The sequence below is a fragment of the Phacochoerus africanus genome, chromosome 1, assembly GCF_016906955.1.
Source record: "Phacochoerus africanus isolate WHEZ1 chromosome 1, ROS_Pafr_v1, whole genome shotgun sequence".
NCBI classification, from domain to species: Eukaryota; Metazoa; Chordata; class Mammalia; order Artiodactyla; family Suidae; genus Phacochoerus; species Phacochoerus africanus.
In genome coordinates this window covers 276092215-276110389 of record NC_062544.1, presented here as the reverse complement: position 1 = coordinate 276110389, position 18175 = coordinate 276092215, and the positions used below count along the sequence as shown (strand labels likewise).

Below are 18175 nucleotides of genomic sequence, written 5' to 3'. Positions count from 1 at the left end.
GGGAGACCCCCATCTTTCCCAGGTGCCTCTAGGTGAACTGACTGCAGGGGCAGGAGGCAGCCTTGCCCTCTGAATACCAGAGCAGTGGTTCTCAACTCTGCACACTAAAATTGTCAGGGGAGCTTTGGAGCTCCTGCTGTGACACAATGGTATCTACAGCATGTCTGGAGTGCTGAGACATGGGTTTGATCCCAGGCTCGGTACAGTGGGTTAAGGATCTGGCATTGCCACAGCTGCAGTGTAGCTCACAACTGTGGCTTGGATCTGATCCATATGCCATGGAGTGGCTAAAAGAAGAAAAAAGGTACAATCACTGTGGAAAACAGAATGGAGGTACTCAAAGAACTAAATATAGAACTACCTACCATATGACCCAGCAATCCCACTCTTGGGCATATATCCGGACAAACCTTTCCTTGAAAAAGACACATGCACCCATATGTTCATTGTAGCACTATTCACAATAGCCAAGACATGGAAACAACCTAAAAGTCCATTGACAGATGAATGGATTAAGCAGATGTGGTACATATACACAATGGAATACTACTCAGCCATTAAAAAGCACAAAATAATGCCATTTGCAGCAACGTGGATGTAACTAGAGACTCTCATACTAAGTGAAGTAAGTCAGAAAGAGAAAGACAAATACTACATGGTATCACTTATATCTGGAATCTAATATACGTCACAAGTGAACCTTTCCACAGAAAAGAAACTCATGGATTTGGAGAACAGACTTGTGGTTGCCAAGTGGGGGGAGGGAGTGGCATGGACTGGGAGACTGGGGTTAATAGATGCAAACTATTGCCTTTGGAATGGATAAGCAATGAGATCCTGCTGTATAGCACTGGGAACTATGTCTAGTCACTTGGTGATGGAGCATGATGGAGGATAACGTGAGAAAAAGAAGGTGTGTGTGTGTGAGAGAGAGAGAACGAGAGAGAGACTGGGTCACTTTGCTGTAGAGTAGAAAATTGACAGAACACTGTAAACCAACTTTAATGAAAAAATAAAAATCATTAAATAAAAAAAAAGAAAGAAAAAAGAATTGCCTGGGGAGCTTTGAAAAAGAGACGAACACCGGGCTCTCCCAGATCAATTAAATTAGGAGCCCTACATTGCTGCTAGAGCATCCATACCTTTGTTTAGACTCAAGCGATTCTAGCGTGCAGCAGAACTGGAAGGTTCACTCTCCAACCGAAACGGACAGCTCCATCAGGACCAAGTTCCCATCCCTGAGCCCCCAAGATCAACAGAACGACCATTTTTCTACATTCAGAAATTCTTGGTCAATGAAATAAGGAGCTAGGCTCGGTTTGATTCACTGGGCTGCAAATGATCTGATCACAAGCCCCAGTTCTTGGGCTACTGAAGGCGGGGTGAGAGGGTAGGACATCCGCCCAGAGACCCCTTCCCACCACGCAGTGCCCTTTACTGACATCTGGGGACACTTTATTAAAAGGAAGGCCTTAAAAGCTGCCCCATGTCCCTGTTTCTCATCACCTTTCCTTTCTGCTTCCCACACTCACCACTACGTGCTCCAGGGTAAAACCAAATGTGTAAACATATGGTCGCGACTACTTTGTCAAAAGCCAGGAGTTTTCTAGGGATCCAAGTGGGAACTTGATGAATTTTCCATCCTTTCCTCTCCTCCCTCCCCAATAGCCCATCAATCACCTTGAACTTCTTAGAGAAGAAAGAAAAGAAAGAAAAAACAAAACAGAAGAGAGAAAGCGAAGGGCAGAGAGAGAAGACTGATTCTTGCTCTCAGCGGAGAGTAAAAAAGGAACAAGCCTTGCGGGACGTGGCAAAGCAAGTTCAGAGACACTGAAACATCACTCTTTAAAGCAGGACCAAAAGAGGATCCTTAGCTTTTTAAGGCTGGAACCAGAAAGGAACCTCTCCCTCCCCTCTACCCTCACCCCTCCCTTGTTCTTTGAACAAAGTTGATGCTGATATTATATTTCTATTAAAAAAAAATCAATGATCCGTTTGGACCTCTCAGGCCAAATCCTCAATTTGGGAATGCAGTCAAAAGAACAGAACAGATCCCAAGGAGGAACATGGGTGAAAGCCAAGTGCATTCAAGTTTGGGATTAAGGATCAGAGGCACTAATTTTGTATGAACTGTTCTGGCCTTCCTGGGATGCGTTTTTAATGCAGTGATGATAGCCTTCCAGTGGCCGCTGGCAGCATCTCAATGTCTTCAGGGAGCCTGTTTCCTAGCAGGCTTGTAGGTGATTAGCACCAGTCACGAGCCTGCGGAGGAGGAGGAGGAGGCTCTGATGCAGCCCCTGGCTGATTAATAGTGAGATTTGATGCTGGAATCCCCAGGGCAAAAAAAAAAAAAAAAAATCAATGACCCAGGAAAACTACACCAGCTGACAGCCTCAGGAAAAGGTTCAAGGAAGAACTGCAAAGAAGAGAGAAAGGCTTAAGTAACTTTCCAAAAACTCTGCACTGCTAATCTCCCAGGAGGCCCTAGAGTGCACAGACAATGGCTGGGACCTCTTTCCTTCTGGCACTTTCTTTCACCTGGATTCACCATCCTTCTTCACGAAGACTGAAGGGGGTCCCAAGTTCCCTCCACCCTCCCTCTGTCTCGGTTTTTGATGTCTCCTTGTTTGGAAAAGTAAGCAAGTAACTGCATGGTCAGATGCTGCTCTCCAGTGCTCAGCTATTGCCATCAGGCTCCACGGGGGAGGGTCTGCTGTCTCTTTATAGGCACTGATTTCTACACAGCCCTCCAAGTTCATAAAAAGGAACAGGACCGCTTGTCCCCAGGAAAACAGGCATCAGGCTCTGAGGCCACGGGGATGGGAGAGGGGTGGGCTGGAGTGGGGAGTCACGTGATCAAGAGCCACTGCTTCAACTAAAACATTCAAGGGAACACTCAGACTGTCATCTTCGGAGCACAGGAATTTTCCTGGATGCTGTATGTCACATGGTAAGGGGATCCCTAAAGGTCAATTAAGTCTCAAGTCAAATCAATCAACTTCGGAAGACTTCATCTTTCTCCTCAGTTGAGCCTTTTCTGACATTTTCCGAATGCCACACAAAGAATTTCCATCTAGACATGTCTGTGATTTAAGAGGTTATTTTTCTTTTGCTCTCCCCAAGAGGCTCCCTGACACTCTCTCCCTGATCTTCAGATCTCCAGAGTAAGGCTGACCAGAGGCAAAATGGGAGCTCCTTGTGGCTAGATCTGGCAATATCACCTCCCATCAAACACTGGCTCGGGGAGTTTTAAACCCTGGAATGTAGGTTCCCATTGAAAGCAGAAGAAAATTCCTCTTATCATTTATTCATGTAGAAAACCATGTACGAAAACAGCTATTTCCCAGGACAGAGCACCCCAGTTTGATAACTCAAGTTTCACCCTCTGTAACAACAGTTGCTGCATACAGACAATCCCAGGCTGGGGTGGTAACCTGCAGCCTGCTTCAAGGATTGTAACTGCTTCACTAAAGAAACAAACGCTAAGGGTCTGTAATCTGTGAAAACAATCTAATGGTTACACCGCAATTTACCTCAAGCAATATTTGTTCAGTTACAATGATGTCACAAAAGAAGGGCTTGTCAGCTTTCAGTTCTTTGCTTAACAATATTCAGAGCCCGATGGTGGCTGAATTCAGCACTGCTTTCTATAGCTTACATCAGCAAAGACAGAACTTTTCTAGCAGCCGGGAAAGTTCTCTTACAAAAAATCAAAAGTCGATAGCACTTGAAATTCAGCATTTCCCAGCACATTTACCACAATGCTCTAACCCTCTGGTGCTGGATTTTAAGGACCACAGTTTCCTTGCCAAACAGACATATCTTGGCTTCTTTTGCTAGGTAGAAACACTGCCTTGATATTAAATATTCAAAGCAAAGAACCTCTGACCCAAGGGCTCTCAGCTAACAATGACATTCTCTGTAAGTAAACTAGAAACCCAACTCAGCTCTGCTTTGCCAGGGTCCCCTGCCATGTACGAGTCTACCGCACCAATAGGGCTGAGGAGTGACCATGATTATATTGCAAAAGACCCTGGGGCAGGGATACAGGAGCATGGACTTGGCAGAAGATGCTGGAGAAGGGGGAGCGTGGGGTTCAGGGCTGCTTCCTGGGCTGGGAAGGGGTGAGGAAAAGGTGAAAGGCCTCCAACCTGGCCAGGGGGAAACCCAGGTCTGATACAGGGACCTTGTTGGGCTAAGCAAGCCCGGCAGTAAAAATTCAGCTCCTATAGCCCTCATCAACCCAGAAACTTCTCTCACTTTGCAGCACCACACCTACCATCCCAGAATTGACCAAGATCAGCTGCCGGGGCCCTTGGTCCCAGTCACCAAAAAGAAAAACCTCACCCATTACTGGGGGGTGGGGGGAGGTCGTTATTTTTGGTTAAGGCATTGGGGCTGCCAGGGGCAGATGCTGGTACTTTTGGTTAGTGAAGAGAGGTTACTGAGTCTCCCTCCTCTCTGTTCTGTAAGCTTCTAACTCATCTCCCACTGCATCTCCACCAGACCTCCCAGCCCCTGTCCGTATAGACTTCAGGTCAAGTGTCTCCTGGGCTGGTCTCCTTACATGGGCACCCGAGAGGCTGGTCGGGGCACACTCAGACTATGCAGATGGCAAACCAAATGCAACGTGAACCAACACGTGTACCAACAGCGCCAAGAGGGGCACAGGGCTCAGCTTATCAACTTAAGGAGCTACCAGCGGACCCTCACCCATCAGAGCCGGGTCCTGCCACTGGGAAAGTGACGAGGTCAACTCACTGGAAGAGAAACTCCAAACACCATGTGGACCCTTCCTTCCGGGGGGGCATCCCCTGCTGCCACCCCACACGCAGCTACTTATATACTAAGGTTTCACACCGGGCAAGAAAACCGGCTTTGATTTTGCCCCAACTTTAAACCAACCCGGCCTTGACCCCTCGGGCGCCCGCCCCCCTTCAACCTAGGGTTCAGCTGGGTGCACGGCGGCGCCGGGGGCGCACAGGGAGGGAGGTCGATTCTTACCGGAGAAGTCCGTGAGCGCTGAGATCTCTTTGGAGCAGACCAGGACAGTGCAGTAGAAGAGGCGCAGCAGCTGCCCGGGCGGCTCTACCTGCCTGCGGAGGCCGGGATGCTGTGCGGGCTGGGGCGCGGGCAGTGGGCGCGCATGTCCCGGCAGAAGCATGGTGCGCAGCGCGAAGGAGCGCGAGCGCGGGCCAGGGGCGCGCCGGGGGTCGCTGGGCGGAGGGCAGCGTCACATGGCAGGACGAGTCGGTAGCCGGCGGCTCCGCGGCCCCCTGCCACCTCCTGGCCCAGGCTGCCAGAGCCTCCCCCCCCCCGCGGGCCGGCACCGGCTCCCCAGCAGAGAGGAGGGGGCGGAGAACTGGGGCGGGGCCACGAGCCCCGGGAAGGATCCGCGTAGTTTCCCCGAGAGGAAATCTCCGCTGCGGCCGCGCGGGAGGAAACGAGGGCGGGGGGCGAAGGGAAAGTGTAGCCTCTCACGCTCCGAGGCTGCGGAGGCTGGTCCCTGGCGCGCCGCCCGCCGCGGAGGGCGCCCCCAGCAGCGCGCCGAGAGCCGCGCAACTTGAGCGCCCTTCCCGCCCGGGTCCCCGCCCCCGAGACGGTCCGGCACCCCCGGCCGGGCCCGCTGGCCCCGCGCCAGCCTCGCCCTGGCCGCTGGAGGAGCGCGGCCGGTGCCGGTGACGCACTTTGGAGCCAGCGCTGCGCGTAGAGCCCCGCCGCCCCGGGGCGGGGGCGGGGCCGAGGCCGAGGTGGGGGCCGCGGGACGGTGGGGACCCGGAGATGTGGGACTCAGCATTGACGTCTTTGCGACCTGCAGCGCTCCACGTGCCGAATCGCCAGGCTCGCACAGTTATCCCCATTTCACAGAAGAGGAGACTGAGACTCAGAGCGTTGCTAAGTCTTAGGCAGCCAGGACGGGAACCATCGCGGGGCAGGCATTGTTCTCTGGATCAGGCGGCTCCAGAGCCGATTTCTTTTTGCTGCAACTATGTTTTCTTTTGCGTATTGGTTGTCCGCCGCGCTCAGGGGATCTGACACTGGACCGGCACAAACAGCCGCCGAAAGCTAATAATTGGGCTTTGTTTTAAAATGGGCCACAGCATCTTTCTGAACCTCTCGATTACGCGCGGTGTAACCCACGTTTGGACACCCAGCCCGAGGACGAGGAGCAGACTGCAGAGCCCGGGTTCGGGGGAACCGAAGACAAGTGCGTGGGGGGGGGGGGGGAATGCCGGCTGTGATCCTTGGGGTCCACCGACCCAAACCCGGCGGATTACGCGGGGCGTCCGGGCCAGGCGGCGCCGGCGGGAGGGAGGAGAGCCGGGCCGGCGGGCGCTGGGCACAAAGTGTTCCGGAACACCGCGGGAGGGCCTGCCAAGTTCTCGGCAGGCTTGACGCGGAAATGTAGATAATGAGGCCCAAGGGCGGGACCAGGCGCAGTGCGCCCGCAGGCTCTGAACTGCCCCGCGTACGCCACAGAATGAGGCGCGGAGGCCTGGAGAAAGAAAACCGAGACTCGCTGGCCTACCTGTAGGACCCTCTTAGAGGCCGGCGGCAGGGATCGTGGAGGACCGGATGTCATAGTGTCCCACCTAGTGCTCCAGGGTCCCCGGGGCAGGGTCGGGGGAACTGGGATGCCGGCCCCTTCTTCCCTGTCTTGGGAATGGGAGTGGGAATGGGGGGATGCAAAGATCAGTATTCGTTCGTAGGACCCAGCCTGCCAAACACAATGATTTTTTAAAATCTACATTAAAGTACTCAACCTTCTCAATAACCCTTGGATGTAAGTATTCCTGCCTACTTTCTAGGTCTCTGAAACTGAGGCAAGGAGGGTGGGTAAGGATGCCTGGCACTTAAAAGCCGTTCAGTAAGGGACGTTTGCTCAAAACTCAGTTCCCTTACGTTCTTTCCATTCCGTTCATCCATTTACTTCAGATATGAATTCGGTACCCCTGTGTGCCAGATCCTCTGCTGGGAACTGGGAGTGCTGGCACCAGAAGGGAACCAGGCTCCCTCAGGCCTAGGGGCTGCCACCAACTGTCCCATAGGGATGCACAGGCTTCCAGATGCCTGTGGGAGCACTGCTGCTGTGACAGCATCCCCTGGCTTCCTTACCTGTAAATTTCTCAGGCTCACTGTGTGAATTTAATGAGTTGATACGGGTGACATGGGTAGGACTGGGCCTGGAACGAGCAAGCACTCAGTCAGTAGTGGTCATTGGTACAGCCAGGAAGACCAAGGTAGAACAGGTAATGCCAAGTGAACGACAAAGGGCCATGAGAAGGAGCCAGAGAGGGGAGGGAAGGAGCGGGAGAGGGAGGTGCTAGGGACCTTTATAAGACAAGATGGTTGAGAAAGATGGGAAGAGTTGGCCAAATGAAAGCTAGGTATCTGTGGGGAGTGAACATCTTGGAAAAAGGGATCAGCGTATGTGAGACCCAAGAGGCACAGTTCCATAGAGAAACGTGGAAGGGATGGAGCAGAGAGAAAAGGGCAGGGCAAGGTGACATAGAGAGGTCAGCTGCCAGAGCTCAGGGACCTACACCTTAGTGAGCACTTCCATCTTTTTTTTTTTTTTTGTCTTTTCTAGGGCTGCTCTCGAGGTATATGGAGGTTCCCAGATGAGGGGTCTAATCGGAGCAGTAGCAACCAGCCTATGCCAGAGCCACAGCAATTCAGGATCCAAGCCAGGTCTGCAACCTACACCACAGCTCACAGCAACACTAGATCCTTAACCCACTGAGCGAGGCCAGGGATTGAACCTCCAACCTCATGGTTCCTAGTCGGATTTGTTAACCACTGAGCCATGACAGGAACTCCAGCACTTCCATCTTTATCCTAAGCCCTTGTGCGCATTTCCGTCTTAAGCCAGCAAAGTGTTGTAAGCAGATGCCTGATGCAATCAGGTGTGTGTTGGTAAAAGATGTCTCTGGCTGATGAGCGAAACTGGGCTGGAAGGGTCAGCAGTGGGTCCAGGGGTTATATGCCCGAAACAATTGAAAGCAGGGATTCCAAGAGATGTTTGGACACCCATGCTCATATGGCCTTATTCCCAAGAGCCAAAAGATAGAGGCAACCCAGGTGTCCATCAATGGACAGATCAATGGATAAACAAAATGCGGAATATTATACAGTCATAAAAAGGAGTGAACTTCTGATACAGGCTGCAGAATGGACAAACCTTACAAACATGATGCTAGGTGGATTAAGCTGGACATGAATGATAAATATTGTGTAGTTCCACGTACATGGAATATCTAGAATAGGCAAACTTATAGAGACAGAGATTAGAGGTTACCAAGAGTTGGGAGAAAGAGGAATAGAGTTCCTTCCTTCCTTCCCTCCCTCCTTTCTTTCTTTCTTTCTTTCTTTCTGTCGGTCTGTCTGTCTCTCTCTCTCTCTCTCCCTCTCTCTCTCTCTCTGTCTCTCTCTTTCTCTTTTTAGGGCTGCACCTGCAGCATATGAAAGTTCCCAGGCTAGGGGATCTAATCAGAGCTGAAGCTGCTGGTCTACACCACAGCCACAGCAATTTGGGATCTGAGCCGTGTTTGTGACCTAAACCACAGCTCACAGCAATGCCGGATCCTTAACCCACTGAGCGAGGCCAGGGATCAAACCTAAATCCTCAAGGATACTAGTCAAGTTTGCTACTGCTAAGCCACAACGGGAAGTCCAAGGGTTGTTTCTTAATGGTTATAGGGCTTCTGTTTGGGGTGATGAAATAGTTCTGGAAATAGATGGCTGTAAACACCATAGATGTAATTAATGCCACTCAATTGTACGCTTAAAAAGGCAATTTTTATGTAAAGAATTTGCCACAACTTCAAACAAATTAATAATGTAACATGCCAAAACCCATTGAACAGGCTTCAGCATGGGCGAACCTTACACACGTGATGCTAGATAGAGTAAGCCAGACACAAATGATAAATATTGTGTAGTTCCACTTACATGAAATATCTAGAATAGGCAAATTCATAGAGACAGAGATTAGAGGTTACCAAGAATTGAGAGAAAGAGGAATGGAGAGTTATTTCTTTTTTTTTTTTTTTTGTCTTTTTCAGGTCACACCTATGGCATATGGACGTTCCCAGGCTAGGGGGCCAATCAGAGCTGCAGCAGCCGGGCTGCGCCACAGCCACAGCAATGCCAGATCCGAGCTGCATAAGCAACCTACACCACAGCTCACTGAAACGCTGGATGCTTAACCCACTGAGTGGAGCCAGGGATCAAACCTTGTCCTCATGGGTCCTAGTCGGGTTCATTACCCCTGAGCCACAATGGGAACTCCTGAACTGTTCACTTTAAATGGGTGAATTGTGGGGTATGTGAATTATATCTCCATTATGCTGGTTTTTTCTTTTTAATATCAAATTATGATCACAAAGTGGATGATAAGGGGGATGATCAAGAGGGGAGGGTAGCCCAGAGGCTGTGCCTGTGCAAGGCGCTGGGGCTTTGCAGGCCCAGAGAGAAAAGCAAAGTGGCCAGATTAGAAAGCTAAGAGGGATGCGTGGAGAGGGCAGTGTGACTAGGTGATTGTGGGTCGTGGGTAAGGTCCCTGCCTGCCCTCTGCTTTGCCCCTCAGCTACTCTCTGGCAAATCAGATCTTAATCCTAATCTGATCTCTTTAAGAACTCTGGAATCTTGCAAGAAAATTAAAGAATTCCATTTATTTCCCTCTCTGGTGTGCAGACTTATTGTGCCCCCAACAATAAGGAAGCTGGTTGCTCCCCACCCCCATTTCCCTCTCTGAACATATTATACAATCATATAGGACCACCTACATAATTCATCGGCCCAGCGCAAAATGAAAGTGCATGGCTCCTTCTTCAAAAGTGATTACGAGGAGTTCCCATGGTGGCTCAGTGGTGACGAACCTGACTAGTGTCCATGAGGACGAGGGTTCAATCCCCAGCATTGCTCGATGGGTTAAGGATCCGGCATTGCTGTGAGCTGTGGTCTAGGTCGCAGACTCAGCTTGGATCTGGCGTTGCTGTGGCTGTGGCATAGGCTGACAGCTGCAGCTTCAATTCACACCTAGCCTGGGAACCTCCATATGCTGCAGGTGCGGCACTAAAAAGAGACCAAAAAAAAAAAAGATTTCGAATTTCAAGAGAGTGATAGCAGGTCATTAAATCCAAAGTGGGTTTTTGGGGTTTGGTTTTTTTTTTTTTGGTCCTTCTTGGCCACTCTAGGGATCAGATCTGAGCCACAATTGCAACTCACGTCACAGCCTCAGCAATACTAGATCCTCTAACTCACTGTGCCGGGCCAGGGATTGAACCTGTGTCCTGGAGCTGCAGAGACACCGCTGATCACATTGGGAACTCCCAGTGTGCGTTCTTTGAGCACAGGGCCATATGCCCATGAAGCTGGCCCTGGTACTCCCAGCATCCCCATGTCTCAGACGCAGAGACCGAGACCACAACTCACACTGATCATGTGCAGCAGGATTCTACAGCAAAGGCACAGAAATTAGGGAATGGATGCCAAGATGGAGTAAAATGAAAGTATCCTTTTCCACGTGACGGCACCACTGGTCATCTTGCCCCTTCTTGCACGAGTTTGAGAAGTACTTCTGTACCTGGAACACCTAGTCTTTTTAAAAAAATTTTTATTGAAGTATAGTTGATTTACAGTGGTGTGTTAATTTCTGCTATACAGCAAAGTGAGTTGGTTATGTGTATATATATGTATAGATATATGCCCTTTTTCATTATGGTTTGTCACAGGCTATTGACGATACTTTCCTGTGTTTTATGGTAGGGCCGTGTTGTTTAATCCATCTATATACAATAGTTTGCCTCTGTTGGCCCCAAACTCCCAATCTCCTTACCCACCCCCGCCCCAACCTCCCCCTTGGCAACCACAACTCTGTGGACTATTCTGTACATGAGAGGCACCCCTGTACGACATTGTAAATTACATCCCTTAATTCCTGTATTTTTTTTTTTTTTCCTTTTAGAAGCAACCTTGTTCCTCCTCTCCTGCTCTAAGTCGCATCTCTATTTTCCTCCTTCTTTGAGATCCTGGCCACTTCCCTCCTAAACCTGCTTTGGAGGATGCTTGTATGCTGTGCACTTAAGTCCAGCCCTGAGCCTGCCCTCTCCCTGGGCCACCAAGAGAAGGCTTTGGGGCTTTCAGCAAAGATGGGCTGCAGCCGTTCCGAGAAGACATAAGCCACCATTTGTCCGCTGCAAAGAAACCAACCTTTCAGCTCGGGATAGTGAGGCCGAATGTTGTCCAGAGCTAAAAGGGCTTATTTTTAGAAAGCAACAAACAGTGGTTTGTTTATAGAGCTGGCACCAAAGAGCCATATCAATAGCAAAGAGTCTGCTCCCTGAAGACTGGGAAAGCTGGGGTGCTCTAGAGAGGCTGTGTAGGGAACGTTTGGCCCAAAAGCCTATGGAAGGCGGCCTTTACATATCGGCTCAAAACCAGTGTCCATGAAGGTCAAAGTTATCGAGAGCAGCAGTCTGTCCTCTGCCACTGACAGACAGTCACCCACCTTGGACCTCCCTGCTTTTTGGTTTTTCAAGTCGGGAAAATGACAATGTTGGACTCAAAAGTCATGTTGGCTCTAAAAGCCCACAGCTTAGTTAAATACGATGTGGGATTTCAGGAAATTGGGCTAAATCTATACTGGTTCCTTGCCATTCCTAAGATTTCTTTTTCTTTTTCTTTTTCTTTTTTTGGACCATGCACATGGCATTCAGACATTCCAGGACCAGGGATCAAACCTGTGCCACAGGAGTGACCCGAGCCACAACAGTGACAATGCTGGATCCTTAATCCAATGAGCCACCAGGGAATTCCCTTCGTGTTTTCTTAAATACATATTTTTCTTTCTTTTTGGCTCTCAGTTTGTTTCTATGTTATTCATATTTTTTCTCTTTGTAATGAAGGAATGTCTCGTGGCACAAGCAGATTTGGGGGGGGGGGAGGATTCTTGGAGATCATGAATGATTGAATTCTGATTTGTGAGAGATTTCAGTGTGAAAATGCCCAGGTATTCCAAGCAGTAAGCTCAGTTTCTGGAGGAGAATGTGACTCCATCCTAGAAGGAATAGACACCTCTCAGGTTGGAAAGTTCTGGGTTCCGCCAGAAGGTCTGAGGCTGCTCCTTGCTACCAGTGACACGCTGCCTCTAGCAAATGCTGCAGGGCGTCCAGCCTGCCTGGGCCCCCTCCAAGAACAGGGCCATTTGAACGTTCCTATTGTGGCTCAGCGGAAACAAACCCGACTAGTATCCAGGAGGATGCAGTTTCGATCCCTGTCTCGGTCAGTGGGTTAAGGATCTGGTGTTGCCATGAGCTGTGGTACAGGTCACAGACACAGCTTGGATCCCACATTGCTGTGGCTGTGATGTAGGCTGGCAGCTGTAGCTCCTATTCAGCCTCTAACCTGGGAAATTTCATATGCTATGGGTGCAGCCCTAAAAAGAAAAAAAAAAGACAGGGCAGTTTGCTCCAGAGACCCCAACCCCCTTCTCTTCCTACCTCATTCTCTGCCATCAGAAAGGAAAGAGTGCTGGGAGTTCCTGTTGGGACTCAGTGGAAACGAATCTGACTAGTATCCATGAAGACTCATGTTCGATCCCTGGCCTCACTCGGGGGGTTAAGGACCCGGAGTTACCATGAGCTGGGGTGTAGGTCACAGATGAGGTTCAGATCTGGCATTGCTGTGGCTGTGGTGTATGCCAGCAGCTATAACTCGAGTTCTACCCCTAGCCTGGGAACCTCCATGTGATGCGGGTGCAGCCCTTAAAAAAAAAGGCAGAGGGGGAGCATGCTGATGGAAGAAATCACCACTGTACATTGGAAAGAAGCACATTTAGCTCAGAACCACCAGGCTTGCCCTGCCAGTTGGCACAGTGGAAGGCCGTGAGTAACTGTACAGACTCCATGGTCAGAGTTCAAAGGTTCGAATCCCACCTCTGCCGCTACTGGTACTTGTGGATGGTGGTACAGTTTAGAGCCAACAGCTGAAGTTCAGGCTAGTCAGAGAAGAAGCCTCACCCATGGTAATAACCATAACCATTTCAGGAGTTCCCGTTGTGGCTCAGTGGGTTAAAAACCTGCCGAGTATTCATTCAGATGTGGGTTTGATCCCTGACCTTGCTCAGTGGATTAAGGATCTAGCATTGCTGCAAATTGCAGCATAGGTCTCAAATGAGGCTCAGATCTGGCATTGCTGTGGCTGTGGTGGTGGCCTGCAGCTGCACCACCAATTCAACCCCTAGCCTGGGAACTTCTATATGCCACAGGTACAGCCCTAAAAAAACAATAATAATAATAACCACTTCATGGCTTAGTATGTTAGTATTTCTTGAGCATAGGACAGTGTTTGGTTTCTATATAACCCCCTAGGGATGTCTTTGTGATGAAATGCCCTTTGCCTTGTTAGGTACTGATGGAAATTGTTTCCAACTTGTTTCTCTGGATGCCAGTGACCTTGGTCCCCTGTCAGGAAACTGGGCTGGGCTTTTTCACCAGCATTTCTCTTTCCGTGGACTGGCTGGGACGCTCTTCCTGACCCTGGTTTCCGAACACCCTACTTCTCCCCACCTCTGGCCACTCTGTTGACCTCCTCACCCTTTTCCTGCCCACTGTGACATAGCTGAGTTCTTGGGACCTCTCTTGCCTCCAAAATGCCAGCCGAGGAGTTCCCTGGTGGATCAGTGGGTTAAGGACCTGGCATTGTCACTGCTGTGGCTTGGGTCGCTGCTGTTGTGTGGGTTCCATCCCTGACCCAGGGAACTTCCACATGCTATGGACGTGGCCAAACCACCCTCCAAAACAAAAAAGCAACGACATAAATTGCCAGCCGAATTTGACATCAGTTCCTCCAATCCTCAAAGGCTGACACTCTCTAAACTTTCTTTTCCTAAATTATTTTTTACTGTGGTAAAATACACATGTAGCACCTTCATTTTTCTTCTTCTCTAAATGCTTCCCATTTTTTAAAAAAAGCTTTCTGCTTTAAAATTTTTTAATTTAAATTTTTAATTAATTTTTTTAAATTTAATTTCACCATTTTTAAAAGGTGAATATATTGACCACATTGGCCCCACTAGTAATTGTTTCTCTCCTAGAAGGAAAAAAGAAGGATTGGCATATATGAGCCCAGTCTGTTTCCCTTTGGTCAACAGCAATAAAAATCCTTTAGCAAAAGCCTTAGAAGGATGGGGAAAGTCCTTGGGAGGCCAAGGACTGCTGCTCAGGTGCTGGGGATAAACAAACCTGCCACTTCAAAAGGTACAGTACCTGCAACCCAACAAGGGAAGGTACTAGGAATTGACAAGGGCGCCCTCTGTAGGTGATGTAGGTGCACGCAGGGCTCACAAAAAACATTCTCATTCCCTCAAAAGTTTTTATGATACATTATCATTAACTAGTCTTTTATTAGTAAACCTAAATGGCCAACTGAGACAAAGAGTTCCGAGATCATTCTTCATCACTGGTATTGGGAACAATATTAATTTAGCCTCCTAAACTTGCCAGTTCCAGCAGCTTTCTTTGCTACTTCTTTGATGACACCCACAGCAACCAGCTGTCTCATGTCACAAATAGTAAAATGACCCAAAGGAAGATCATCAGAGAACCTCTCAACACACTTGGGCTTGCCAGGAGCCATATCAATATGGCGGTTGAAATGCACCAGGCACAAAGCTTTCACCAGATTTCAAGAATTTGGGGTTATCTTCCAGCTTTTTCCCAGAATGGCCATCAAGCTTCTCTTTCAGCTCAGCAAATTTGCAAGCACTGTGAGCTGCATGACAAGGCACACAAGTGGGTAGCCAGCACTGATTTGGCCTGGATGATTCAGGAGAGTCAGGAGGTCAGCGGCTTCCACTGGTGGGTCACTTTTGCTGTCAAACTCACAGGACCATGGTGAAGACATTTGAAAGACACCTTCTCAATATCGAAGCCCACATGGTCCCCAAGAAGAGCTTCACTCAAAGCTTCATGGTGCATTTCAACTTACTTGACTTCAGTTGTAACGCTGACTGCAGCCAAGGCGACTGCCATGCTAGGTTTAGAACACTCGTCTCCACAGGGACAGTACCATTCCATCAATGTTGTAGCCATCCTGGAGGGGCAGACAAAAAAGGCTTGGCAGTTGGACAAGTTGGTGGCAGGATGCCATCCATAGCCTGAGGAAGTGTGTTTCCACAGGCATTGCCATCTTTATGGGTGGCTTTCCATGGCTCCAGCATGTTAGCACCACTCCAAGCAGAACTGGTACAAATGCTACCATGTCAGTGTTAACAGCCAGTTTTCTTAATGATTTCCTTATATCTCTTTCTGGCTGTAGAAATCTCTTGTTTTAACACCAACAATTAGTTGTTTCACATCCAGTGTGTAAGCCAGAAGGGCATGCCCATGGGTATGTGTGTCTTTTTTTTTTTCTTTTTTTCCCTTTTTAAATTTTTTATTACTCAAATGAATTTATCACATCTGTAGGTGTATAATGATCATAACAGTCTGATTTCACAGGATTTCCATCCCACAGCCCAGGCACATCCCCCCACCCCCCAAACTGTCTCCTCCAGAGACCATAAGTTTTTCAATGTCTGTGAGTCAGCATCTGTTCTGCAAAGAAGTTCAGTCTGTCCTTTTTTCAGATTCCACATGTCAGTGAAAGCATTGGATGTTGGTGTCTCATTGTATGGCTGACTTCACTCAGCATGATAGTTTCTAGGTCCATCCATGTTGCAAAAAATGCCGGTATTTCGTTCTTTTTAGTGGCTGAGTCATATTCCATTGTGTGTATGTACCACCTCTTCTGGATCCACTCCTCTGTCGATGGACATTGAGGTTGTTTCCATGTCTTGGCTATTGTAAATAGTGCTGCAGTGAACATCGGAGTACATGTGTCTTTGCGAGTCGTGGTTTTCTCTGGGTAGATGCCCAGGAGTGGGCTTGCTGGATCAAATGGTAGTTCTATGTTTAGTTTTCTGAGGCATCTCCATACTGCTTTCCCCAGTGGTTGCACCAATTGACAATCCCACCAACAGTGTACTAGTGTTCCTTTTTCTCCACACCCTCTCCAGCACTTATTGTTTGTAGACTTTTGGATGATGGCCATTCTGGCTGGTGTCAGGTGGTACCTCATCGTGGTTTTGATTTGCATTTCTCTAATAATGAGTGACGCTGAACATCTTTTCATGTGTTTCTTGGCCATCTGTATGTCTTCTTTGGAGAACTGTCTGTTTAGATCTTCTGCCCATTTTTGGATGGGGTTGTTTGTTTTTTTGGTATGGAGCTGCAGAAGTTGTTTATAAATCTTGGAGATTAATCCCTTGTCAGTCGATTCACGTGCAAAGATTTTCTCCCATTCTGTGGGTTGTCTTTTTGTGTTGTTTAGGGTTTCCTTTGCTGTGCAGAAACTTTGAAGTTTGAGTAGGTCCCATTTGTTTATTTTTCTTTTTATTGTCAATACTCTGATAGGTGGATCTGAGAAGATGTTGCTGTCGTTTATGTCAGAGAGTGTTTGGCCTACGTTTTCCTCTAGGAGTTTGATAGTGTCTGGTCTTATATCTAGGTCTTTAATCCATTTTGAGTTGATTTTTATGTATGGTGTTATGGAGTGTTCTAATTTCATTCTTTTCCATGTGGCTGTCCAGTTTTCCACTTATTGAACAGGCTGTCCTTTCTCTATTGTATATTCTGGCCTCCTTTGTCATAGATGAGTTGGCTGTAGGTGCGTGGGTTTAATTCTGGGCTTTCTATCCTGTTTCACTGATCTACATGTCTGTCTCTGTGCCAGTGCCATGCGGTTTTGATGACTGTTGCTTTGTAGTATTGTCTGAAGTCCCGGAGCCTGATTCCTCCAGCTCCATTTTTCTTTTTCAGGATGTCTTTGGCTATTCTGGGTCTTTTGTGCTTCCAAACACACTTTAAAACATTTTGTTCGAGTTCTGTGAAAAATGTCCTTGGTAATTTGATAGGGATTGCATTGAATCCATAGATTGCCTTAGGTAGTATAGTCATTTTGATAATATTAACTCTTCCGGGTATGTGTGTCTTGGAGACAATTTCACCAATACCATCAGCAACAATCGAGGCAGCACAGTGTGGCTGACCTGACTGTGATCATGTTTTTCATGAAGTCTCTATGTCCTGGGCCGTCAGTCATAGTCACATCATACTTGCTGGTCTTGAATTTCCACAGGGAGGTATTGAGGGTGATACCACACTCATCTTTTACTTTATCCAAGACCTAGGCATCCTTGAAGGAGCCCTTTCCCATCTAAGCAGCCTCCTTCTTAAATTTTTCCATGGTCCTTTTGTCGATCACACCACATTTGTAGCTCAAATGGCCGTTAATGGTAGACCTGCCTGAATCAACCTGTCCAAAGATGACAAAGTTGATATGAGTCTTTTCCTTTCCCATTTTGGCTTAGATCCAGTGGTGGGTTTCACAATATGTGTGTTCTGGTGGAAAACCCATTGCAAAAAAGTAGTGGATCTTTATCATGTATCAAGTTCCTGTACATTCATAGGTCTTTTTCTTTTGAATAAACTTTTTTTTTTCTTTTTTACGGCTGCACCTGCAGCATATGAAAGTTCCCAGGCTAGGGATTGAGTTGGAGCTGCAGCTATCAGCCTACACAACAGCCACAGCAATAGTGATGGCCGGATCCAAGCCATATCTGCAACCTATGCTGCAGCTTGTGCCAACCCTGAATCCTTAACACACTGAGCAAGGCCAGGGATTGAACCCACATCCTCACAGACACTATGTTGGGTGCTTAACTTGCTGAACCACCATGGGAACTCCTGAATAAACTTTTAATTTTGTAATAATTCTGGATTTTCAGAAAAATTGGAGAGGGATTCCGTACACCCTTACCCAGTTTCATCTAATGCCCTTATTTTTGTATATACATTTGTTAAAACTAAAAACTGTCATGATACACTCCTATTAACTAAACTCCCGACTTTATTCACATTTCACCAACTTTCCTCCTAGTGTCCTTTTCCTGCTCCAGGATCCAGTCCAAGGTATCACAGTGTGTTTAGTTGTCATGTATCCCCAACCTCATCTGATCTTTGACAATTTCCCAGTTTTTCCTCACTTCTCATGATCTTTAGAGTTTTCAAGATCACAGGTAATATATTTTGTAGACTGTTCCTCCATCTTGCACATGGTGGGGGTGGGGTTA

General features: G+C 48.1%; 1 protein-coding gene and 1 pseudogene across 3 annotated transcripts in view; both read right to left on the bottom strand.

Moving 5' to 3' along the window:
- The window catches only part of EVA1C (eva-1 homolog C), a 103709-nt gene extending 98137 nt beyond the window's left edge, over positions 1-5572 (bottom strand). For 2 of the 3 annotated variants that reach the window (XM_047795485.1, XM_047795502.1), the window contains exon 1: positions 5005-5572. In XM_047795485.1, coding sequence (XP_047651441.1) covers positions 5005-5164 — 160 coding nt within the window. In that variant the 5' untranslated portion in view covers positions 5165-5572. The remainder of the gene's footprint in view (positions 1-5004) is intronic. The other variant, XM_047795494.1, reaches the window with a different exon arrangement.
- LOC125111450 (elongation factor 1-alpha 1-like) lies at positions 5478-17403 on the bottom strand (annotated as a pseudogene).
- Between the last annotated feature and the right edge of the window lie 772 nt (positions 17404-18175).